This window comes from Macrotis lagotis, chromosome 2, assembly GCF_037893015.1.
Source record: "Macrotis lagotis isolate mMagLag1 chromosome 2, bilby.v1.9.chrom.fasta, whole genome shotgun sequence".
Classification (NCBI taxonomy): domain Eukaryota; kingdom Metazoa; phylum Chordata; class Mammalia; order Peramelemorphia; family Peramelidae; genus Macrotis; species Macrotis lagotis.
The window spans coordinates 281,030,710-281,057,709 of NC_133659.1; the positions used below are offsets into that span (position 1 = coordinate 281,030,710).

General features: G+C 34.5%; 1 protein-coding gene across 2 annotated transcripts in view; it reads right to left on the reverse strand.

Moving 5' to 3' along the window:
• Nucleotides 1-599: 599 nt before the first annotated feature.
• MON2 (MON2 homolog, regulator of endosome-to-Golgi trafficking) overlaps nt 600-27,000 on the reverse strand; it is a 167,878-nt gene continuing 141,477 nt past the window's right edge. For both annotated transcript variants that reach the window (XM_074226230.1, XM_074226231.1), the window contains one exon: nt 600-12,254. In XM_074226230.1, the coding sequence (XP_074082331.1) occupies nt 12,091-12,254 (164 nt within the window). In that variant the 3' untranslated portion in view covers nt 600-12,090. The remainder of the gene's footprint in view (nt 12,255-27,000) is intronic.

Genomic DNA, 27,000 nt, shown 5'->3' on the forward strand with positions numbered 1-27,000 from the left:
TTGATGGCCTTACTTCCACCCACAATATGTGGGCCATTTTCCTCATATTGCAATACTCAGAGGCTTTTTCCTCCTACATCTTCTTTCACTCCATTTCACATGAAGAGGTGACCCTTTTGCCAAGGCAAACTTCTCTCCATACACAAGTGATTTCATTCTATTCCATCTTCTCCAGTAGACTGACCCCTCTTTCATCCGCACTTGCTAATCTGCAATCTCTCCTTGTCTGTTTACTGCTTCCTCGATATCCCCTCCAGAAATTTCTTGATCTCCACCCCTTTAGGTATGTCCCATATCTCTATAGCCTTTTCATGACTAAACTCTTGCAGAAAACTGTCTGTAATTACTGTAGTTCCTGTCTGTTCATTCCTTAATTCTCTATAGTTTAGATTTCAGTCTCAATGTACATGGCACATATACTCCTCCTCAATGCAATGAACACTAGCAGCTCCCTATCACTGCCAGGATCAAATATAAAATTCCATGACCTGGCCTTTTCCTACTTTTTTCAAATTTCTTTTTAAAAAATTTTCTATCTATATATTTTTTTATTTCCCCCCAAGCCCCCCCCCCCCCCCCCCCCCGTTACATGCAAAAATAGGTTTCAAAACCTTGAGTTCCAAATTTTCTCTCTTCTGGCTCTGCCTATGGGAGCTTTTCCAAATTTCTTACACCTTTCCTCCTCTTCCCATATATGTCATGATACAGTGACACTTGTCTCCTTGTTCCTCAAAGAAAACACTCCCAACTCCATTCACTTTCCCTGGTATTCCATGCTGGGGCTTATTTTCATCACTGCTTCCTGGCTTTCCTGGTTTCCTTCAAGCCTCAGTAAAAGCCAACAATAAGTCTAAGTCCTCCTTAATGATAGTGGCTTCTCTATGAGACTGTTATATTTAGCCTGTGTATATGTGTATATATATATGTGTGTGTGTGTGTGTGTGTATGTATATATTAATATATATATATGTATATATATATATATATCTTGCTTATAGCTCCTTGTATATCCCAAATCTTAGCACTATACCTAGCATTCAGTAGATGCTTAATAATGTTTGACCCATTTCTAATTTTCAGCATCATATCTTAATTAGATTCAAGTTGTTTTAATGCACACTGTATCTTTTACTCACTTTTTTCCTTTGACCTAGGTTTGCATTAATTTTGACCTTTGCTCTTAAAAGGCGTCTAGCATTAATATGGAGATGGTAGACAATAGTTTTACTACCTCATAAAACAGTATCACAGATTTAGAGGTGGAAGGGAAGTGGAAATCATCTAATCCAATTACCTCATTTCATATAATAGCAAATCAAGAATCAAATTGTTGAAGATTAGCCCAAGATCATAGAAGTAATAAAAAGAGTGGAGCAGGAATTCAACGCTGGTCCTCTGTCCCCAATCTAGCATTCTCCATTACAGGAATATTGATTCTCTAAAAGAAAAGATGCAAACTAGACTCTCCTAATGCCTAGCAATAATTTCCCTAAAGAAATAATGCAAAATGAATGAAGTATTTCATACTTTTTTCTCAAACAAAACTATGGAAAAGTGACCAACCCTTCAATTTTGCAGTGTCCTGACTGTGGCAGACATTTAATAAATATTTCTTTGATTTGAATGAAACCATGTGGTTAAAATTTTTCTTGATTTACAAAGTTCTAAATCTGTTTTCCTTTGAAACTACTGAAATGTGCAACAGTCTTGTGTCTAACTTTCCCCCTACTTTTTCATTTAATATTAATAGTGCAGTTTTAATTTAACGATGTTCTACTTTTGCACTAGATTTCAATTGTTCATAAATGTTTCTATTGGAGAATTTTTTTTTTTTGGAGAGGTAATTGGAGCTAAGTGATTTGCCCAGGGTCACACAACTAGTAATTGTCTGAGGACTGATTTGAACTCAGGTCCTCCCAACTCCAGGACTGGTACACTATCTACTGTGCTGGCTAGTTGCCCCTTCTGGAAATTTCTCTAAAGAAGCATTTAAAAATATGTCTAAGGGATTGGAATTCAGGGAAGCCTGGAAGAATTTGCACGAACTAATGCTGATGAGCAGAACCAAAAGAACATTGTACACGCTAACAGCAACATGGGAGTGATGATCACCTTAATGGACTTGCTCATACCAACAGGGCAACAATCAGGCACAATTTGGGGATATCTGTGAGGGAGAATGACATCTGTATCCTGAGAAAGAATTGTAGAGTTTGAACAAAGACCAAAGACTTTCTATGTACCTTTAATTTAATTCTTTTTTTTTTTTTTAGGTTTTTGCAAGGCAAATGGGGTTAAGTGGCTTGCCCAAGGCCACACAGCTAGGTAATTATTAAGTGTCTGAGACTGGATTTGAACCCAGGTACTCCTGACTACAGGGCCAGTGCTTTATCCACTACATCACCTAGCCGCCCCTCTTTAATTTAATTCTTAAAAAACTGTCTTAATATATAATTCTGCTATATCTCATACTATATGTTTCTTAAGGATATGATTTCTCTCTCATCACATTCAACTTAGATCAATGCATATTATGGGCCTTCTGTGGGGGGGAGAAGGAAGCAAGACTGGGGAAAAATTGTAAAACTCAAAATAAATAAAACCTTTCTAAAATTTAAAAAATAAAAATATTTCTGAATTTCTAATTTTAATCCACTGAAAAGGCTTGTTAGAGGAAAAAAATTCTTAAATTTTTTAAAATTTTATTTTTAGAAGTAACATGACCCAACACAACAGATAGTGCTGGGTTCAAATCTTGCTTCTTAGGAGCAATTCAAATTCTCTCTAGACCTGTTTCCTTGTGTGTAAAATGAGACTGGACTACATGGCCTATAAAGGTTCTCTCACTCAGCTCTAAATCTGTGATGTAATATTTTATGATATGTTGAAACCATGGTCTATTATAAGTTCATGATAGATGAGTTAGGAGCAACACTGGGAAAGTCAGTTCTGACTGATAAAATTATAGATCCTTTGGGAATTCAGGGAAGCCTGGAAGGATTTGCATGAACTGATGCTGAGTGAGATGAGAAGAACCAGAAGAACATTGTACACCCTAACAGCAACACCTTAATGAACTTGCTCATTCCATCAGAGGAACAATCAGGTACAATTTTGGGCTCTCTTAGATGAAGAATACCATTTGTATCCACAGAAAGAATTGTGGAGTTTGAAAAAAGACCAAAGACTATTACCTTTCATTAAAAAAAAAAAAGTTATCTTATGTAATTCTGCTATATTTCATACTTTGTATTTCTTCCTTAAGGATATGATTTCTCTCTCATCACATTCAACTTGGATCAATGCATAGCATGGAAACAATGTAAAGACTAACAAACTACCTTCTCTGTGGGGGGGGGGAAGCAAGGTTAGGGGAAAAATTGTAAAATTCAAAATAAATAAAATCTTTCTAAAAATAAAATTACATATCCTTGACACATAGTACAGCTAATAAGAGAATGTTAAAATAAATTTGATTATGCATTATGAAGACTGACTAAATATCCTTAAAAATATATAGCGTGGTAATTATAAAATAATAGTAATTTGCAGTAGTCTATCATAGTTACAAAGACTATGCAATTTTCATGACAACCCATACTTAAGGCCTGAAACTGAATATTTGCATCAAAGGTCAAGACATTTCTGTAACTACAATACAGAGATGATATAACTTAATAAAAAAATTTAAAAAAGAAAAGTATAACTTGGGCTTTATTTTTCAGAGCTCCTATAGGTAGTTAAGGAAAATCCTTATAAAGATACATGCATGTGCCCATCTCAGACATCTGTACCATGTGATAAATGGCTTAATAAATAGGATTATAGATTATGTTGCAAACTTATGATATTGAGATAAAACCTAGAGAGCAAACAGTACTCTACACAGTTAAATCTACAGACTGGAATTTTAGATTGCATGACACATTTAGCATTTTTCACCTATCTAGTAAAACTTCATAGAAGGAAACCATTACCATTACGTTGAAATGATTTTCCAGGTAATGGTACCATACCGTTCAGTATTTTTTTTTCCCCATGGTTATCCTATTTATTGAATTACAGCTTAAAATAAAATGATGTGACCACATTTGTAGCAAATGAAAAAGGTCTCAAAATTCAAAGGTGTGCATTAAGACTCTTATTCTTACCTGAAGGGATAGAATCAATTCCACTGTGTAATTAGGAAAAATCCATGCTCCAGTAGATATCATTGCCAGGACCAAGCACATATGTACAAAATATACCCTATAAAGACTTAATGGAAAAATCGTCAAGTGCAAGGTTTTCTATTAAAGTCTGTTATTGTGAAACAGAGGAGAACAAGCTGAAAATAACAGGTTAAAAAAGACTTCTAAAATATTTACACATAACCTAAATCATTTTTAAAATAAATTTTAAAGTTTCCTAGAAGATTAGTGTTATGATACCAAAACGGAGAGCCTGACTCTGCCTCTCTCTGTCCTTGAAGCCTTATGAAAGTCATCTCACCTCTGGGTCTTAGTTTCTTTGCCTGTAAAATGAAGGCACTGAAGCAGATGATTTCTAAGTCCTTTCCAGGGCTACTTCAGGGTTTTGATGTCTTAAATTTGGACCCTACCTTATTAACCAAGTGGTGGCTGGCAATTTACCTTTTCTAAACCTGTTTCTTCATGGGTGTAATAATCTCAAAAGGGTAAGAAGAAAGTAAAGGGCTCTGTAAACTGTAAAATGTTGAATAAACTGAGCTAATGTAAGCTTTCCACTCATCCATACCATAGAGAATTCTTAATTGGCCTGAGGACTGTGAGAAAGATAGAATCATATAGCCTAAAATTTAAATGGGGAATAGGCTCAAGAAGTAGAGAAGTTTCTCATGAATAAAATTCTGGTGACACAAAAAAACTCAGATGAGGCAGAAAAAAGAAAGCAGTCCCAAAGACACCGATGTGGACATGACCAAATGAGATTTGAAAAGGGGATATGAGAAGAGGAACAGGAACAATACAAAAGATTGATAGTTTCTTTAGACCAGTGAAGCTCACAACCAGCAGAGGCTGTCCAAGAATTCCAAGGACAAAGAAGTATTTTAAAATTAACTTATGTTAGGATTAGAGGCAGCTAAATGGCATAGTGGAAAGAGTTCTATGTTTTGAAGTCAGGAAAACCCATCTTCCCAAGCTCAAATCTGGCCTCTCACAAGCTACGTGACCCTGCGCAAGTCATTTCACCTTTTACCTTGGTTTCCTCATTTGTAAAATGAGGTGGAAGAAAGACAGGGCAAACTCATTCAGTATCTCTGCTAAGAAAATCCCAAATAGGGTCATAAAGAGTCAGACACACATGACTTAAAAGGAAGATCAGAGGAGTTAGAACTGCATAAGGTGTAGTATGAGATAATAATTCAACTCTTCTATCTACCAAAAAGACTGATGTTTACCTTGGGAAATTTCCTACTGACTAAAAATGATTAGCAGGGAAGTGAAATTAAAACTAAATGAAGGGGGCGGCTAGGTGGCATAGTGGATAAAGCATCGGCCCTGGAGTCAGGAGTACCTGGGTTCAAATCCGGCCTCAGACATTTAATAATTACCTAGCTGTGTGGCCTTGGGCAAGCCACTTAACCCTGTTTGTTTGCCTTGCAAAAACCTAAAAAAAAACAAACCCTAAATGATGGTATGAGAATGCCAAGGTACTCTCAATGATTACACATTACCAAAACACAGAATTGCATCTGGCAGGTGCCATCGCTGAAAAAATGAAGGTGAATGGAAGAAAGAGCATTGGAATGAAGAAAGGCAAGTATTTCAGTATTCTTTTCAAGGTAGATGATGGATTCTTCAAACAGTAAGATGACAGTTACCTTAGATTTCTCTGAGAATATATTATTAAAGGTATGATTTATGAGCATTTAGAAGAAAGGGAAGTAAGAGATCACAAGAACTGGTTATACCAGCCCAAACTCCTTTACTTTTTTGACAGTTTATTAAACTATTAAAATAATGTGATCTAGTATTTTAATAAGGCATTGAAAATGAAAATTCCTTTCATTATCTTTGAGATAGATGTAGGCTAGATCACAACATAGAGTTTGATAGATTCAGAACTATTTGCATGAATGGACCGAAAGATTAGCATATTAATGAATTAGCATAATCTAGCAGGGAAGCAGCATCCCAAGGATTTGTTCTGGGTCCTGTGCTGTTAACATTTTTACTGGTGACATGAAGTCAGAGAAGGCAAATTGATCACATTTATAGATGATACAAACCTTGGGATAACTAGAATGCTGAATGATGGAGCTGGCAAAACATCTTGATAGGCTAGGACTATAGACTGAATATAAAAAAAATTAAATTTATTTGGGATAAGTAGATCTAACACTTGGGTTCAAAAGTTAACTGTTCAAGTATAGGTTGGGAAAGGAATAGGTAGCAGTTCATTTGAAAGTGATCTGGGGATCTGAGTAGAGTGAAAACTTTATGAGTCAGTAGTATGAGACAGCTGCTAAAAAAAAGTCTAATTCAGAGTCAGGCTACATTATCTTAGACACAGGATTCAGTAAAAGGGAAGTAACAGTCTCAGTGTACTCGATCCTAGTGAGAAACATATCTTAAGTATTGTGTTCAACTTGAGTATAGGCAGTTAAAGTATCAAAGGAAGGATGAGAATTCAGATCCTCTCTCCAAAGTCAATGCTTTTCCCAATCTATTATCTTCTTAGGAAGATATTGACAAACTGACGCACAGTTAGGGAAAGATGACAAGGATGGTGAAGAGGAGTAAAGTTCTGTGAGGACTGTTTGAAGGAAATCTTGGAGAAGAGATTTAGGGGGTCATGACAGTTCTTTTCAAGTATTCCCTGTCACAGAGAAGGATTAGACTTACTCTGTGCTGACCCAGAGAGTAAAGTTAGGAACAATAGGAGATTCCTAATCAGGTAAGAGTCAGACCACATGACTTCTAAGCTCCCTTACAAAGAAGGTTTTGTGAATCTAACGGGAAAAATCAATTCTGTATAGGAAGCTGAGAGATTCATAAATAGCCTTGAAGCAAAGCAGTAATTAGAAGAGCAAACCAGTTCCCCTTTCTAGGCCCCAAGATCAAGGATAAGATGGCTGTTTGGCACTGGCTATTGACTCTTGGGAACTTAGTATTAGTAAAGGAGTAATTTCATTTCTGCTTCTAGTTTCAAGAGATGATGAAAGGCAGCAGTGGCAGAAATGGAAGGGATGTATCTGACTCACTATCCATATATGCATTTGTCAGCTGCCTAAAAACATTTAGCTAAGGTGCTTTCAAATATATTTTTTATGAATTGTAGAGGGGGTGAAGTTACAAGAACCAAAACAGGGAAGGGAGGGAGAAATGAGTAATGGCATAAGGGAAGTAGAGACAAAAGAAGGAAAGCATGAAGAAAGGAAACAAAGTAATTGGAAATATAATGAAAGAGAATGGAAAGAAAGCATTTTTTAAGGAGGGAAAAGATGTGGAAATATGGAAAATACCACATCTATAGCTGAAGGTTTCTGATCATACATATTACTCAAATCAGACTTAACTAATAAATGAATAATATCTATGATATCAGAAATAAATTCCTTATTCAAATACATGAAACAATCATGTTCTTGCCAGCTTTGGAATTGTGGACAAAAGATGTATGAGAGTTGAAAAGTTCTAGATTTTATTTCCAGTTCACAACATAACTTCAGATGTGCTTTTGCTTTAAGAAAATGAAATAGGCACGCTTTTAAAAAAATCACATAGTTGATACATCAATACAGTGGAAATCTTTGGATTTGGAATCGAAGGAGTTGGGCTCAAATCCTCCTCTGATACTTAGTTTTTATACGATCTTGAACAAGTCACAATCTCCTGTGGCCTTAGTTTTCTCAATATATAAAATTAGGGAGATGAATGAGATGGCTTTTGAGGTTTCTTCTAGAGCATGATCTACAATCCTATAAAAAATGGGATGGGGGGAGGGAAAGTGTTCACCCTTTACAAAAAGACTCATCACACGCTTTCTTTAAAAAAACATCTGCCCTACTATAGTTAAAATATTATTTTATTATTAAAAAGTATTTGTTAATTTTCATGAACACATTTATCACACAGAGGTACAGCTATACTATTGATTTAGTTTTCTAATCTATAAAATCTTTTAACTCTCAAATTGAAAGCATAACTAGGTCCCTGTCAAAAGGAAATGTTTTGAGTCTGGATATATTAATACATTTGTTTACTCCACCTTTTAAAAACCTTTCATAGTGATATTAATTCTTATTTCTCACAAACGATAACAAATAAGTTACTCTGATAGTAGACAAGCATAAAACAATATTATACGGTAACAGTCTTCTTTGTTTAGTACCATGCTTTCATGATTACAAATATATCCTTTAAAACCTATAAACTAGTAGGTGGGAAAAGTGCTATATCTGTGGCTAATTCTATCAGGACACTGTTGCCAGGAACTGTAGTTTTAAGCCTGTGCAATGGGCTCAGGTAAACTGAGCACTGCTAATACCTATGTGGGCATGTTTCCCCAAAAGCTTGCTAATGCAATCGACAAAAGAAATCCCAACCACCAGCAGACACAATGGGCTCCTTAGGGTGCTCGTAATCCATCATCTGGTTCTATCATATTTGAATGGTTTTGGTTATAACAATAAAAATGATTCTTGCCCCTTACTCTGTGTTTCCCTAAAAAAAAAAAAAAGGGAAAAAAATGGCAGAACATAAGTATGACATGTGCTTATAGGTATTTTGGTTTTTTTAAATTATGATGATGCATTTCTGCCAATTCATCCATCTGCTTTGTCTGGTTCTCCTTGCAGGGTCTAGATAACGTGGTTGTGGAAGACCTGAGTTCAAGCCCCTCCTGTGATACATATGTCATGGCTGTGGAAGCCACTTAAACTGTCAGTGCTCTAGGGAACTAAGATTAAAATTGTTAGAGAAGGGGCTGTCAAGCACTAGTTGAGGAAGTTTCCTTAAAACTGTGAGGTTCCTATATGAATAAAATCCAGGTTGAGTTCCCAATACTCAGCCCACATAAGAATGACAGGCAGAATGACTTCAATGATCCTTGAGCAAGACAATCTGTAAATATATGATTTGGTTCTATGCAACTCAAGGGCAGGGAATTGATCTTTTACTTGGTTTTAAATTTGTGATGAATTTGTGATCTCACTGATTTGGGTACCCTTTCCTGTGGTAAACTCACAACCCATTCATGCCTTCATAACTTAGAGGGCTCTTATTTCATGTCCAATCATTACTCTTCGCCAAGGAATGCACCTACTATTCTGAAAGCTTCATTCTAGATTTCATAATATCTGTAGAGCACTCAAGCTGTTGATTTGTTAGCCTTAGCTCTTGCTACATACTTTTTCAGGTCATATATCTTTGATGGTATCTTTTCTGCCTTTTCTTTTTTACAATACTTCTATTCTTTGGGCAGCAAATAGAAGAAATTTTAAGAATCTGAATTGATTTACCTTGTACCTACTTCCCTTTCTGGCAGTAATTATAATAGCAGGGAAATAGAGAGTCCGCTGTACAAATGACAATTTTTCACCTTTCGTAATAATATCAGAAAGGTGTTTGATAGTTGTCCAGCCCTCTACAAGATGACTAAAAGCAAGGTGAATATATTCTGTATGGCCTATTGCTTGAAAAGCATCAAATGTTAAAAAGAATTCTCTAAACAAACTATGAATAAAAAAATTTGACAAATGACCATCTGAAAATTCATAAATTGTGCTTAACAGATGAATTACAGATGCCATTTAGGTATATTTCTCCACAAAAATATAATTAGAAATTCATACATTATTAGAGATCATCTAATCCAATCCTTCTCATTTAAAAAATGAAGACTCAATATCAGAACAATAAAGTGGGAGATTTTGGCATCTTCCTTTTGGCAGCTCCAGCAAGACAGTCTTCTTTAAGCAATTCTGCTGGATTGTAATGCTGAAGCATTACAGTATTAACCCCTTTTGAAGTTCCGTATTTTTCAAAAGAGAGTGCTTATAAGAAAGAATATTTATTTAGTGGTCATTTCAGGCACTCTTAATGGTGTTTGCAACATGTGCTTACAAAGTTAACTCTAGAAGAATCCTAATTTATAAATAAAATTCACAGGTTGCATATTTTAAATTTCATTCGCTTTATGCTCATCATAGTTAAAATGTCAGTCAGTTCATTTTGAAGCTGATTTTCAAAATGAGTTACTTTCGGCATGATAACATCCAAATACCTATATTTTGACTATATTTATGTAATTTTTCCAGGATGTTCTGAAAATCTAAGTTATTAATTTGCATTAACACAATACACTAATTTCCTACTCTTAAACTGACCATACCTGAAGACAGAATAAGGTAAGTTATATTTGGTTTAAATAGTCTTCCTTCAACTTTTGAGGAAAAAAATGTGACATCAACTTCAGCCCCTGTACAATTCATTTTAAAGTTCAATAATTCCTTAAAAAAAAATTCCAAAACATCTCTAACCTTACCTCCACACTCTCTCTTCACATTCCTAGGTATAGTGTAGGAGAATGACAATGTGAAAAGTTTTAGAATTATCCAACCAACAAGAGACCCAAATTTCTAAGAAATCCATTATTCAATTTTGATATGTTCTACCAGTTTTATGATTTGATTCGGTGAGTCAAAATGTATAAAAGTTATTAAAATTAAAGATTTTTCATACACTAATATCATTTGAATTTCTTATAAAGAATCAATGTTCTAAACATTATTATCTCTTCCAATCAATGAACATTTTAACTAAAAAATACTATATTGTCACAATCCATGAAATAAAAATATATATTCAGTTAGGACATATTTTTTTAAAGAAACAAGTAAAAGTATTTAGTACTGTCTCCAATACTTAGATTTAGTAAAGTGAAACAAAGAGCATTTTACTCCAAGACCGAAAGTTTACTATACTTCTAAATGCATCGACTATCTCCAAAAATACACTTCTCCTTGTTTTATAATACACACACACATTTTCTACTTAAAGTTTAGCACAAAAATTTCCCTCATTGCAAAGACATACAAAATGAAACAGTGAAGTTAACTGAATAAAATCTGGTATAGCCAAAATTTCAAGCTACTTTAAATCTACCTATTTGGGTCATAATTCAGACAGTGACAAATGTCATTGGTGGGGAATGACGTTAAGTATCAGTAGAAATACTATTTAAAATTCAGAAGGAGAATACAAAAATGATTAGATAAAGCAAATTGGCAAGAAATATTTGAGAAATGAGGTATGAAGTCATAATGCTACAATATCTCAATGTATTAAACGAATCTATTTCAAACACTTTAAAATTTTAAATCAGCAAATTATTGACTATTTGCCACTGTCTTCCTATGACCTTTCTAGTCAGATGATTAATCACACAAAACTAATTGCATGATCATGTGATGAACATAACTGTTAATCAATAAAGAAAAATAAGCAAAAATGAATGCATACAATTGTGTACATAATAAATACATATAACTCTCAAGCTTTTAGCATGATCAATATTTAAAAAATTTAAATAATAAATGCAACTCTTTTATACAGAACTGTACCATTTATTGTATACACAAGTATATCATCTCCCCTTGTTTACAAAGGCTGGTTACAGACAATATGGAATGTTACAGTACCATCTTGCATAAAATTTTTGTACAATTTTGTACTTGAAAAAGGGTGCAAAACACCAGCCTAATAAAGGACTGAATTGAAATACTTCTTTAAAATTACATCATTAACACATACACCACAAACTGTACATAAGTCCACTTTTCAGTCACCACTTCTATATATTGTAGCAGGCACATTAGATTATAAATGATATCAACCATTCAGTTTAATTTATTAAAGGCTTGTGCTGCTACTCATTCTGGAACTTTTTTGAGGTGTAAGCTTGAAGTATACATGAATCACCAACTCTTGTTAGTAAAATTAAAAGGAAGCCAACAACAGCTGCCAAGTATTACTTGCAAGAGATGTCCTCACAGAAGCAAGAGTGAGTCATTAAGAAGCAAACATTTTTTTTTGGATATTTTTTCTTTCAAATACAAATGTGTGGTCAAGATTCTCCATTTTGTACCTTGGATGCTGGTGGATGCATGAAGTCCTTAAAGGGAACTAAGGCCTCTTTAAGTGCTGAGCAGATCTCTGGAGATGAGCAGGTGATGCATTCCACTAAAGTTGGATATAAGGCAATCACTTGTGCCCAGGTATTACCATCAACTGTAAAGCAAATGACATGAAATTTCTTTAAAAACTGGATCTTTCAAGTCAACGATGAATTATTAGCCAGTGTACAAAGTATCATGCAAAGGACTGGGGATATTGGGCAAAAACAAACTATCCCCTGCAGTTAAATTCTACTGGGAGGAGACACTGTACACAGAAATAACCTACAAAATATTTAGGAGTTTTTTGGGGAAAGGGAAGCACAGACAACTGGGAGTTTAGAAAAGGTTAGACTAGGAAGTAGTTTCTAAGCTGAGTCTTAAAGGGAGAGCAAAGGTAAGAAAGGAGAACATGCAGGTGGGACAGGAATCATTCAGTGAGCTGGTCTGTTTGGAAACAAGTGTTGCAGGGGGAGAGTGGTCAGTAGGAAAACCGTCCAAAAAGCTTGGAAAGGTAGGTTGAAGTCAAATTGTGAAAGAGTTCAGATATCAAACATGAATTTGCATTTTATCCTGGGGGGCAACAGATAGCTACAAAGTTTCTTGAATAAATGACTGGATGATAATGCTGAAACAATATATAAAGTTTCTGAAACCACTCACAAAAATTGTATTATGTTGGTGCCCTTCCGAATCTGTTAAGATTTTTCTATGATAATAACTTAGAATTGTATGACATTTTACATGTTCAAAGCTCTTATACTTCATCATCAAAGCAATTCCATGAAGTTAAACTGGAAGACTTAATACTTGTCATTTATAAAATGAAAAATCATAACCTTGTGGAGGTGAAGGGACTTATTTTAGTAAACAAGGGACTGGGCTTCACTCAGGGTTTTTTACTTCACTTCCAGCGCACTTTCCATTGTAAACATATTATTTTCAATTTCATACAGTTATTAATAGTCAGCATTTTAATCATTTTATCAAATAGTAAAAGCAAATAGTAAAAGTATTATGTTTTAGAGTCTTTGGAATCTAAAAGATTAAAAATAATTCAAACCACCTCAAAATTGCTTATTACTTATTTCAGTAAAATTGATTAAATAAAAGATTATTAAACTAGATTTCTTTTCAGATACTATTCGTAAAAACACTCACATACACCTTTAAATTATTTGCTCTAATTATGTTTTTGATATTAAATAATAATTCCAAAGGAATAAATACATGTTTGTTTTTGATACCATTTCCTACAGTTTCATGAATTTCATTTTTCTCTTCTCAAATAGATTATCAATTCCTTTAGATTTTATAAATCTTCCCTACCTCCTACAATACTGAGCCCTAAGCAACCATTCAATAAATACTTGATTTTACAAATGAAGTTCACCTAGAACAGTCCCCTTATGGTCTTCTCCTCTACACTTTGCAATTTATTCTCTTACTCCTTCAACATACATTATTAAATGCCTATTATATGTGTTGGAGCTATGGTGCTTCCTTCTTCTGGGATCCAGGTTCCAAGTAGTCAGTCACTCCAAACTCCCCAAATAACTTTCTACTGCTGCTGGCCCTTGGTTTTACTGGTCCACCTCTTCACTTGGCCTTGAAAACCTTCTTCTCCAAGCCTCCAGAATGTGACCTCAGCAGTTCTAGTTTCTGTCTGCAGGAATGCCTGGAGTATTCTCCTCTTTAGGCAGACAATTCTCAATTTCTTCTTGCTTTTTAAGTTCTCAGTTTCTCCTCCTTTACTGCCACATTTCTTCCTGCTTGTCTGAGGGCCATGGAGAGAGCATGCTTGTGGTTATTAGCCAGGAGCATATGGTTTGAAGGAGCATTGCCCAGGGGCTGCTAAGGGGAAGCAATGGATGAAGCAATGGGGCCTGGAGGTGAGTCCCTGCACCTGCCTGCCTCAGTTTCCTCAATTGTAAAATGAATAACACCCCCTCCCTCCCTGGGGGGTTGATGTCATAAGACAGCAAGTGTGAAGCACCTCCCTTCCCTCTATCTACTTCAGCTGACTCCGGCATCGTGCAGGACACAGTAAACAAAAGGGCAGGATCATCACTTACATCTCCCTACCACATTTCATGCTCTCTGTCTCTCTTCTCAGCACCAACTGGAGTACAAACATTAGTACTTCTATAATTTAACTACACTTTGATTACTCTAGCTAAAAACCACATATACTTTGCTGAGGTTTTGCTTCTTTGGCCGTGTCTTAACTCTCGTTGTCACCTCAAGATCCTTGAGAAAAGCTAAAAGCAAGTTGAGATTTTATTATTCTGGGGATGAGCTGATGCTGCTTCCCTGGCATCAGGAGCTGCTCCCTCAGGTAGGACCCAAAACAGTGGGGGCTGTGTCCATGCCATGGCTAGATCAACACCCTCCTGTTAACTGTTGGATGGTCCACAACTGTCCCATTTTATTACAATCTCAAACCCAAACCACCAGACTGGCTTTAGTCAGGCCTGGACCATAATACCAGTCTATTGTTTATTAACAGACACTTCAGAAAAGGGCAGGAAAGGATTTTGATGCCTACCAGTAAGGGTAATTGAGTCTTTTTGAAAAACTACATAATAAGAACTATAAATAATTCTCAAAGCTAGGAAAACTTTTCTGTATGTCCTAGGTTTTCTTTTGTTCTCTGCAGAGCACTTTTAATTTATTTTTCTCCCTCTTTCCCACTACACCCCACCCTAGGAATAAATATTTACACATAAACCACACTAGATGTGCCCATTATATGCTCAACACTATTTTTCAATCTATAAGAAACAAGACTCAAAAAGTTTACCATTTGGTGGGGGAGATAGTCTTGAAAAGCATGAATATGAGACTTTCAGGGGACTTGCCAAAAGGGCAGAGAAGAAAAAAATACTGAGTTGAGTTCTCCCAATTATTTCCCTCCAAACTACTTTAAAATAATGCCTAAAATCAGGTTCTAAAGCGTCAGGGTTGATAGAAGATCAGAGTGAGATACTCTTCCAGGATAAAACAACATAGGAGGTTGGACAGAGAGGTCTGTGACAAGAGGGAGGAGGCTAGCCTGGAACCCACTCAATGAAACAAGAGTGGTGGGTCTAGGTGATGGAGACAGACAGAGCAGCAACTTCAGATTTATCAATCTGGAGACCATAAAGGGACTTGGTGTTTGGTCAGACAGGGTACCCCGTGGGGACACTGTTTGGCAACTCCATTGTCTCCACCCACTTTTGGGTCAAGGGCAAGGAAGAGCACTCTCTGTCAAGAGGGAGTGTCACTTCTACAGGGATTGGGGCTCTGAGGAGCTGTACCTCTTGCAATCTCAAGAGATCAAAGACCCTTATCAAAATTCAGAAAAGGAGAGCAAATGACCACACATTTCTCCAGATCACAACACCTTAGAAGGACCCAAAACTTTCAAAGCCCCAAACCTATGTCAACAGCAATGCAAAAAACCTGATGCTTGAGAAAGTTTCCCCTCTATCCAACAAGAACAGAGCCCAACATTAACATAAAGATCTAAATCTAAAAATAGGGTGGAAATATGAACACACAACAAAAAGAGGAACTGATCATAAAAAAACCCACTATGGTTACTGGGAAGATCAAGACACTCAGAAAAAGACAATGAAGTCATTATAAGCAAAGCCTCAATTAAAAAAAGGGAGTTGAACACAAGCCCAACAAGAATTCCTGCAAGATTTAAAAAATGATTTTCAAAATCCATTAACAAGAGAAGAGGAAAAACTAGGTAAAGAAATGAAAGCAAAGGAAGAAAATTATGAAAAGAATTAATAGCTTAGTTTAAAAAAAAAGGCACAAAAATACCAAAAGAAAACAATAGCTTTTTTTTAGGTTTTTTTTTTTTGCAAGGCAATGGGGTTAAGTAGCTTGCCCAAGGCCACACAGCTAGATAATTATTAAGAGTCTGAGGCCAGATTTGAACTCTGGTACTCCTGACTTCAGGGCTGGTGCTCTATCCACTGTGCCACCTGGCCGCCCCAGAAATTAATAGCTTAAAAAATAGAATTGGCCAAATGGAAAAAGAGGCACACACTTATGAAAAATAATTCCTTAAAAAAAAATTGGCCAAATGGAAAAAAGTATAAAAGCTCACTGAAAAATAAAATAAATCCTTAAATTGGTGAAGAGGAAACTATAGTATGAGCCATCACACAGAATATAGCAACTACCATATTAAAAAGATTAGAGGGCTTGGAATGTACTTTTCCAGAAGGCAAAAGAACTGGGATTACAACCAAGAATGATCTACCCAACAGAACTGAGTAAAATTTTCCATGGGGGAAAAATGGACATATACTGAAATGAAGGACTTTCGAGCATTCCTGATAAAGATGGAAGTGAACAGAAATTTTGACTTTCAAATACATGACTCAAGAGAAGCATAAAAAAGCAAACTTGAAAGAGGATATAAGAATTAAGTAGATTATGTTGAACGATATTAAAAAAAAATTGAGACAAGAAACAGAAATACCCTGGGAGAGGGGCAAAGGAAAATGAGGAATGGGCAAAATTATCTCATAAGAAAAAGATACACAAGTAAGAGCTTTTATAGGAGGGGGAAAATGGAGTGTGAAGGGGCAGGCAATGCTTGAACCTCATTGACAATTTAATTAAAAGAGGGCTGTAAACACTTGGTAATAGAAATCTATCTTACTCAATAGAGAAGTAAGAGGGGAAAGATTCAAGATAAAGGGAAAAATGATAAAAGAGACAGCAGACAAAGGAAGGTAGTATCAGAAAAAGACAGGATAAAAAAAGTCAAAGGATGAAAAAATGCATAGTTAGTTATCATAACTGTGAATATGAATGTGATAAAACAGAAGTGGATAGCAAAATGGATTAGAAATTGGAATCCAACAGATGTGCATTAACACATATGAAACAGAAACAGAGACACAAACAGATTTAAAATAAAGGGATGGGTCATCTGCTGAGGTAAAAAAAGTAGGAGAAGCAAAAAATGATTTCAGATAAAACAAAAATAGATCTATTGAAAGGGATAAGCCCAGGGAAATGATATTTTACTAAAAGATACTATAGACAATGAAATAGTAACAATATAAAACACACACACACACACACACACACACACACACACACACACACACACACACACACACCAAATAGTATAATATCCAATTTCTTAAAGAAGAAGTTAAATGCATTACAGGAGGAAATAGTAAGAGTGGGGCACCTCAATCTTCTATTAAAGCTGTATATATCTAACCATAAAATAAATAAGAAGTCAAGAGATGAAAAGAATCTTAGAAAAGGTAGATGTGATAGACCTCTAAAAAACTGAATCAGAACAGAAAGTATACATTTTCTTCAGTTGTATATGCTACTTTTATAAAAACTGACTATACTATTTAGGCATAAAAACCATATAGGCAAATGAAGAAAAGCAGAAATATTAAAATGCACCCTTTTATCCAAATTGAAATAAGAATTTTTTCAATAAAGGGCTGTGAGAGCCTAGATTAAAAGTTAATTGGAAACTAAACATCTAATTTGAAAGAATTAATGGGTTAAAGAATCAACCAAAGAAACAATAATTTCATTAAAGAAAATGGCATTACAAAATGTGAGGGATGCAGCCAAAACTGTATTTAGGGGGAATTTTAAATCTCTAAATGTTTACATCAATAAAAGAGAGAAAAAGTAGATCAGTAAACTGAGCATGTAACTAAAAAGACTAGGAAAAAGAAGAAATGGAAAAACCTAGAGTTCTACCCAACATCGAAGAGCAATTAATCCTAATACTATATGAACTATTTAAAAAATAGGTAATGAAGGAGTCCTGCCAAATTCCTTTTATGATACTCAGATCAAGGAGAGCAAATCCCAATAAAGAAAACTATAGACCAATTTCCCTAATAAAATACTAGCAAGGATATTATAGCAATATATAACAAAGGTCATATTATGATCAGGTGGGATTTATATCTGGAGTGCAGAGCTGGTTCAATATTAGTAAAACTATCAATATAACATATCAATAACAAAAAACCACAAAACCAATATCATTATGTCAATAGATACAGAAAATAATCTGACAAAATTCAATATCACTTCCTTTTAAAAACACCAGAAACCCTAGGAATTAATGGAACATTTCTTGAAATGTTAAGTGGTATCTATCTAATACCAAAAGCAAGCAATATATAAAATTGAGATAAATTTGAGATAAACTTAACAACAGGGAAGGAAGCAAGAAGGTCTATTTTCACCACTATTATTCAATGTTGTATTAGAAATGGTAGCTATAGCAATAAGACAAGGAAAAAAACACTTTTCACAGAAACTAAGATAATCAGAGAAACATTGATTGCTCATGTAGGTCAAGCCAATGTAATAAAAATTACAAATCTACATAATTTATTTCACAAAGTTGATTCAGTGCTATATTAATCAAACTACCAAAGAATTATTTTAGAGTCAGAAAAAATAACAAAATTCAATCTGTAAGAACAAAAAGATAAAGAATTCTCAAGGGAATCAATGGGAAAAAATGTGAAGAAAGGTAGTTTAGCATTTCCAGACTTCACACTATGTTTTTTTTTTAAGTTTTTGCAAGGTAATGGAGTTAAGTGGCTTGCCCAAGGCCACACAGTTATTATTAAGTATCTGAGGCTGGATTTGAACTCAGGTACTTCCTGACTCCAGGGCCAGTGCTCTATCCACTGTGCCACCTAGCCATCCCTAGATTTCAAACTATCTTACAAAGCAGTAATTTAAATTAAAATCATTAAAATGATCTGGTGCTGATTAAGAAATAGAGTGGGAGACCTGTGGAATAGATTAGGTACACAATTCAAGTAGTAAATGACCATAGTGCTTTTATGCCCTAAGGATTATAAAACTGCATACCCTTTCACTAGCTCTGTATCCCAAAGAGAACAAAGAAAAAGGAAAAGGACCTATTTGTTAAAAAAAAAAATTCGTATAGCAACTTTTTTTTAGTGCTTGATCAAATCCAAAGATCCAACTTTTTAGAGGTAAAAATACAACACTTCACTAAAATTGCTGGGAAATTAAAAGCAATTTAGCAGAAACTAAGATAAGACCAGCATCTCACATCTCATAGCAAGAGCAGATCAAAATGGGTAATTGATTTATAATATATACCATGGAAACAATGTAAAGACTGACAAATTGCCTTCTGTGAGGGGTGGGGGGAGGGAAGTAAGTTTAGGGGAAAAACTGTAAAACTCATAATAAATAAAATCTTTTAAAAAATGGATACATGATTTAGACATGAAGAGTGACATCTTAAGTAAATTATTGAAACAAGGAAAATATACCTGTCAAATATATGGATATAGGAAGAGTTTATAAAGAAAACTGGCATAAAAATTTCACCTGTTTCTCTGATAAAGGTCTCATTTTTCAAGTAGATAGGGAATTGTTTTAATTATAAAAATGAGAGACATTCCTCAGTTGATAAATGGTCAAGAGATATATATGAACAGGCAATTAGCAGATGAAGAAATCAAAGCTATCAGTAGCCACATGAAAAAAGGTACCAATCACTAAAGATTAGAAAAATACAAATTAAAATAATTTTGAGATACTACCTCATACTAGCAGATTGGTTAACATGACAGAAAAGGGAAATGACAAGTGTTGGAGGGAATGTGGAAAAAATGGTACACTAATACACTACTGGTGGAATTGTGACTTGGTCTAACTGTTCTGGAGAACAATATGGAACTATGCAATTAAAGGTTATAAAACTGCATACCCTTTTCACTAGCAACACAACTACTAGTTCTGTGTCCCAGAGAGAGCAAAGAAAAGGGAAAGGGGAACTATTTGCAAAAAAAAAAAAAAATTTTTTAAGACAACTTTTCTTTGGTGGTAGCAAAGAATTGGAAACTGAAGGGATATCTGTCAATTGGAAATGACTGAAAGTGGTACATAATTGTGATGAAATACTATTATGCTATGAAAAATGACAAACAAAATGATTTCAGAAAAAACAGGGAAGACCTATATGAACTCATGCCAAATGAAGTGAGCAAAACTAGGAGAACATGCAATACAGGACACAATAAACAGCAATATTGATAGATGATCCACTATGAAAGACTTAGCTATTGTGATCAAGACCATGACCTAAGACAATTCCAAAGGTCCCATGATGGAAAATGCTATTCTATTCACCTCCAGAGAGAGAATTAATAGAACCTATGAATGCAGACAGAATTCACTTTTTTTCATTTTTATTTTTGTTTTGTGTTTTCTTTTGCAACATGGCCAATATGGAAATAAGTTTTGCATGACTTTACATGTTTAATCAAAATAAAATTTCCTGTCTTCTCGACAGAAGGGAGACAAAAGGAGGAAAGAATTTGGAATTCAAAATTTTTAAAAACGATTGTTAAATTTTTTACGTAAAAACAGGAAATATTTAGTGAAATAAAAACTATTTAAATACTCAGTTGATTCACATTAAAATCTACTCTTCAGGACAAAAAAATAGTGGGGATAATGATTTAAGCAGTATTTAAAGTTATAAAATGAAAATTAAATGAAATTCTGAAATCTTTTAGTTTGGTAATGACTTTGAATTTATGATTTAAAATTGCATTACTTTTAGATAATCATTCAAGCTCCAGCAGCATTATAATGTAATAACATTCTTTTACTAGTTAAGATGATTTTTAAATCCACTTAAATTCAACCAAGCAAACTTACAAATTATGACATGCAGTTTCTCATATATCTTAAATTCCCAAACAAATTTTTCTTTGCACTTGGGGTGGATCCTAGCTATTTAAAGTATTTGGTTTTAGTCTAGAAACTAAAACACTTATAGACTGGAAAATATCCAGTTTTTTTCTAGTCATAGACAGAAAAATAGTCTCATGTTTAAATTCAGGCAAATAGCTTTAGATTTTCAGAATTAAAAAATGGTCATTGAGTAGTCTATGTATGAAAAAGAATTTCTTCTAAAAAAACCTGTCAAGCAGTCATCTTTACTATCCTCCCTAGGTGGTCCTTTTTTTTTTTTTAGGTTTTTGCAAGGCAAACGGGGTTAAGTGGCTTGCCCAAGGCCACAAAGCTAGGTAATTATTAAGTGTCTGAGACCGGATTTGAACCCAGGTACTCCTGACTCCAAGGCCGGTGCTTTAATCACTACGCCACCTAGCCGCCGCCCCTTAGGCAGTCCTTTTCACTTCTAGACAGTTTTATTATGAAGTTATTCCTCACATCTAGTCAAAGTTGCCTCTTTCAAATATCTGTCCTTTTTAGTTCTGTCCTCTAAAATCAAGCCAAACAAGCTTAATTCCTATTGGATATGACAGTCCTTTAAAATACAACTCTCAAGACCTTCCTAAGTCTTCTTGAGGCTTAACAAACTATTTTTGGCATGGACCTTGAAGCATGCTAGCTGATACCATTGGACTGTTGTTGCTCAGTCATTTTTCGGTCACGTAGGACTCTTTGTGACATCTGGGGTTTTTTTTTTGGTAAAGATATGAGAGTAGTTTGCCACTTCCTTCTTCTCCAGCTCATTTTACAAATGAGAAAACTGAGGCAAAGAGAATTAAATGCTTGCCCAGGGTCATATGGCTCTGCTGCCAGATCTGAAATCTGACTGTAGGCACAGTGTCTCTATAGACTGCACTACCTAGCTGTCTACTTTTTGTGAACACCTTCTAGGATAATTATCAATGTCCTCTAGATGTGATATGACCAAGACAAAGTGCAGTGATATTATCATGTCTTTACTACTTAACACTATGCCTCTCAATGTAGCCTAAAATTATATTCATTTTCTTGGTTGCTGTTTCATATTGTTGAATCATATTAAGTTTGAAGTGCAATAAAATAAAACACTTAGATCTTTCACAGATGAAGTGCTATCTAGTTAACTACTTTTTTACTTTTTACTTCTCTGAAGCAATAATTTACACTAATCCTTTTTCAGTTTTATCTTAACTCAAGATCTTTCCAGATATTTTGGGATCTAGTCTCTTATCCACAGTTCCTCATGTCATGTATAAGTGAGGACATTCTCTCTCTCATTCTCTCTCTCTCTCTCTCTCTCTCTCTCTACACACACACACACACACACACACACACACACGTTTAAAATCACAATAAAATATTAAACAGAATAGGGACAAAATATAGCTCCTTGAGTATTCAAAAATAACAGTAAATCATTAATGACTACTCATTGAGTCCAACTATTTAACTTTCAAATCCATCTAACTGTATTATCATCAGCTAGTTAATTTTGCTGTTTCTTTCCCATAAGAATAACAAGAGAGATTTGTGAAAGATCTAATAAAAATTAAGGTAAATTTTAACCACAACATTCCCCTGACGCACCAAATGAAAAAAGTTCTTCTGGTGTGAATTTTTTACGGAGTTATTTTCATCAGACAAATTTTGTATCTCTCTTGTTCATTTAGGTCAATTCTGTTTTTGAAGGTGTTATTTTCTTCAGTATTTTGGGGCTTTTCCCCCCAAACTGTCAGTTGTCTTTTCATAATTTTCTTGTATAATTTCTCATTCCTTTCTCCATTTTTTCCTCTATCATTCTTATTAGCTCTTCCAAAAATATCTGTTTGGCTTGGGTTGAATTAATGTTTTACTTTGAGGCTTTGCCTATAGTTGTTTTGACACTGCTGTCTTCTGAGTTTGCCTTGAACTTCCCTGTCACCATAGTACCCTTTTATGGTCAAGTTTTTTTTCTGTGACTTGCTCACTGTTACAGCTTATTTCTTCTTTTAACTTTAAATTAAATTTGGTCTCTGTATCTGGAGTAGGGATTGGGAGAAGAGGAATTATTGGAAGTTTTAAGCTCTTTGCACTTCTATTTTCAGAGCTAGTTCTGGGTGTTTGAAATTTTCAGTGCATCCTAGTTGGTGTGTTGCTGAGAGATGTGTGGTCACTGCTTCCTTGTGACTGGAAGTAGGATACTGCTCTTCAAAGACCGTGCTTCCTTGGAATTGCAAGAAATACCACTCTTTATGACAAGTGCTCTGCTCTTTGCTGGAACTGTCACCTATTATTCTAATGGTAAATATTTTCTAAAAGATTGTCACAAAGATAACTGCAGCTTTTGCATTACATCAGTTGCTAAGGATGCAGAGATAAAGAAATTCTAAGAAGAACTTGGTAAAACTACAAATTAAATTAACTTACACTATGATATTTAGGAATTTCAAGGCAAAGATAAAGAAAGAAATGGGTAGAAACTGATATGACACACAGTTCAGTAAGAAGAATTGAGAAAAGCTGAAATCTAATCTAAATCCAATTAAAAGAATTTTAGATTAAACAAAGTTTTAAGGTGATAAATCATGAACACATTCCTCAAGAAAAAAAAAATAAAGGAGTGGCTAGGTGAAGGAGTGGCTAGGTGGAGCAGTGGATAGAGCACCAGCCCTGGAGTCAGGAGTACCTGAGTTCAAATCCGGCCCCAGACACTTAATAATTACCTAGCTGTGTAGGTAATTGCAAAATCCTAAAAAAAAAAAAAAAAAATGAAATAGATGAACAGATTTGTTGACACAGGCATCATCCTTCAGTCAGTTGTATGTATAGTCCTGTTGATGCCAAAATGAGTAAAAAGCAAAAAAAAAAAAAAAAAAATGAGAAAAAGATGGCATAAAACTTAAAAGAATTCTAAATTAAGCAAGGAACCGACAACCAAAAATGGGATATGCTCAACAAAAGTAAAAACAACACTAAGTCTAATAGATTTCTAAAGAAGTTTAACCAAAATAAATCAAAGGAGTTCAGAAATCATGTTAATCAGGAAACATGTGCTTTACATGCCAAACAGAGAGAGAAGGCTGCTCTAGGCAAAACCAATTCTCAATCAATAAATGATGTCAAAGATTAAAGATAGGCAGTTTTCAAGGGAAGATATCCACAGTACCAATAGCTATATGAAAAAAAAAAATCCTCCATTGCACTAATTATTAAGAATGCTACAAATTATAGCAGCTCTGAGGTTCGATCTCACACTCGACAGATTGGCAAACAGGATTTTTAAAAAGTTGGAAAAACTGTGATAAAAAGCACACAATGTACTGTTAAGGGAAGCTATGGATTGGTCCAGTCAATCTGGAAAAAAATCTGAAATTATGCCCCCAATGTTACTAAATTATACATATTATTTAACTAAAAAATACTAGATTTAGATGTCAAATGTCAAAGTGGAAAAAAAATGACCCATATGAATATTTATAGCTGACAAAAGAACTTGAAATTAAGGGAAACTGACTTGGGGAATGACTCAACAAAACATGAATAAAACAGAATATTATTACATCACAAGAAATGACAAATGGGACAGTGTGAGAGAAATTTAGGAAGACATATATATATATATATATATATATATATATATATATATATATATAATAAAGGGACCTAAATCAGAACAAATTATATAATAATACTACAAAAAAAAGAGCAGCTTTGACTTAAAAATTATCACAATGACCAACTATAATTTCCAAAAATTAGAGTGCAAAAGCAGTAAATAGAAAAGAGCTGCAAAATGAGACATAAATTTTTTTAGGTGCATTTTACTTTTTGGGATGTGATTGTGCTCAGTCTTTATTCATAAAGTACCTACTACATTCCAAGAACTGGGTCAGATGCTGTGGATACAAAATAAATGGAAAGTCTGTACCCTTGAGGAGCTTATTTTTTAAACAATTATTTTCTTTTATTTTCTAATTACAAGTGAAAATAATTTTTAAAATTGATTTTTAAAAATTTTAAGTTTCAAATTTTCTCCCTCCTTGAGAAGACAAGCAATTTGATATAGGTTACACATGTGTAGTCATGGGAAAACATTTCCATATTAGTCATATTGTGAAAGAAAGCACAGTCCGCCCCCCCCCCAAAAAAAATATGTAAAAAATATGTTTTGAACTACATTCAGACTCTTAGAAGTTTTTCTCTGGAGATGATAACATTATTCATCTTAAATCCTTCGGAATTATCTTGGATCACTGTATTACTAAGAATAGCTAAAGTCATTCCAGTTGATCATCATATAAGATTACTGTTACTGTATACAATATTCACAGTTCTAACTCACTTCACTTTGTATCAGTTCATGCAATTCATTCCAGGTTTTTCTGCAAATATTCTACTCATTATTTCTTATAGTATAATAGCATTCTACTACAGTCTTTTACCACAACTTGTTCAGTCATTCCCTAATTGATGGGCATCCCTTCAATTTCCAATTCTTTGTTATCACAAAAAAGAGCTGCTATAAATATTTTTACACACATAAATTCCATCTTTTTTTTAAATCTCCTTGGGATACAGATCTAGTAGTGGTATATCTGAATCAAAGAGTAAAACCAGTTTTTTAGACCTTTGGGCCTAGTTCCAAATTGTTCTCCAAAATGGTTGGATCAGCTCACAAAACCATTAATAGGAGTGTACTTGCATTCCAAGTTTCTAATATCCCCTCCAACATTCATATTCCTTTTTTCTCATATTAGTCAATCTGATGGGTGTGATGTAGTATCTCATGAGTTTTAATTACACTTCTCTAATCAATACTAATTTTGAGGCTTTTTTGATACAACTACAGACAGCTTTGATTTCTTCATCTGAAAACTGCCTGTTCATATCCATTGCCCATTTATCAATTGGGCAATGACTTGTATTCTTATAAATCTGACACAGTTCTTTACATAGTTGAGAAATGAGGACTTTATCAGAGAAATTTATATAAAATTTTCCCCCAGGTTTGTAGGATTCTGGTCTATTTTGCTATCTGTCTGTTTGCTGTATGAATCCATTCCATTTACAATTATGATTACTAACTGTATTTCTGTCTATCCTATTTTCTCTCATCTGTCTGTCTGTCTATCTGTCTCTCTTGAGCATATTTGCCATGTCCCATCACAAGTGTTTTATCTGACCCACCCTTTCATCAGCCTTTTCCCCCCTCCAACCCATCCAAGCCTCCACTTTTATCTTATCTCCTCCTTTCATGTAGAGTAAAATAGATTTCTATAGCCAACTTAGTATGTATGTTATTCCTTCTTTGAGTCAATTCTTAAGAGAGTAAAGTTCAAGGCTTTCCTGATCATTCCCCCAACATCCAATCTAAAAACTCTTTTGTACTACTAATAGGTGAGATAATTTGAACCATTCTGGCTTTTCTCTTCTCTTATCTCTCAATGCTGTCTTCTATGTCTTTAATTTTATTTTTTTGATATTGTTCCATTATAATCAATTTATATCCCTGACCCTCTGTATGTATACTCCTTTTCACTATCCTAAAAATGAGAAAGATCTTACAAATTACAAGTACAATTTTCCCTTATAGGAATGTACAGTTTAATCTTATTGAGAATCCCTTATGATTTCTCTTTCCTGTTTACTTTTTTATGTTACTAGAGTCTTATATATGAAAGTCAAATTTTCTATTCAGCAGATTCTATGTTCACTTTTCTAAAAGTTCTTTTATGTTCTTCCTATACGTTTTTCCTTCCTATCCCATTGCTTTCTTTCTTTCCCCTTAGTCCTAAATGTAAGACTAACATGTAAACAAATAACGTTCAACTTTTACTAGACTGTTCATCACTGAGGGGAGGGGGGATGGGAAGGGTTGTAGAAAAATGTGTAACATAAATATGCAACTGAATGAATGTTGAAAAACCTTCACACTATATAATTGGAAAAATAAAATATCTATCAAAAAAGTTTCCAGGGGCGGCTAGGTGGCATAGTGGATAGAGCACTGGCCCTGGAGTCAGGAGTACCTGGGTTCAAATCCGGTCTCAGACACTTAATAATTACCTAGCTGTGTGGCCTTGGGCAAGCCACTTAACCCCATTTGCCTT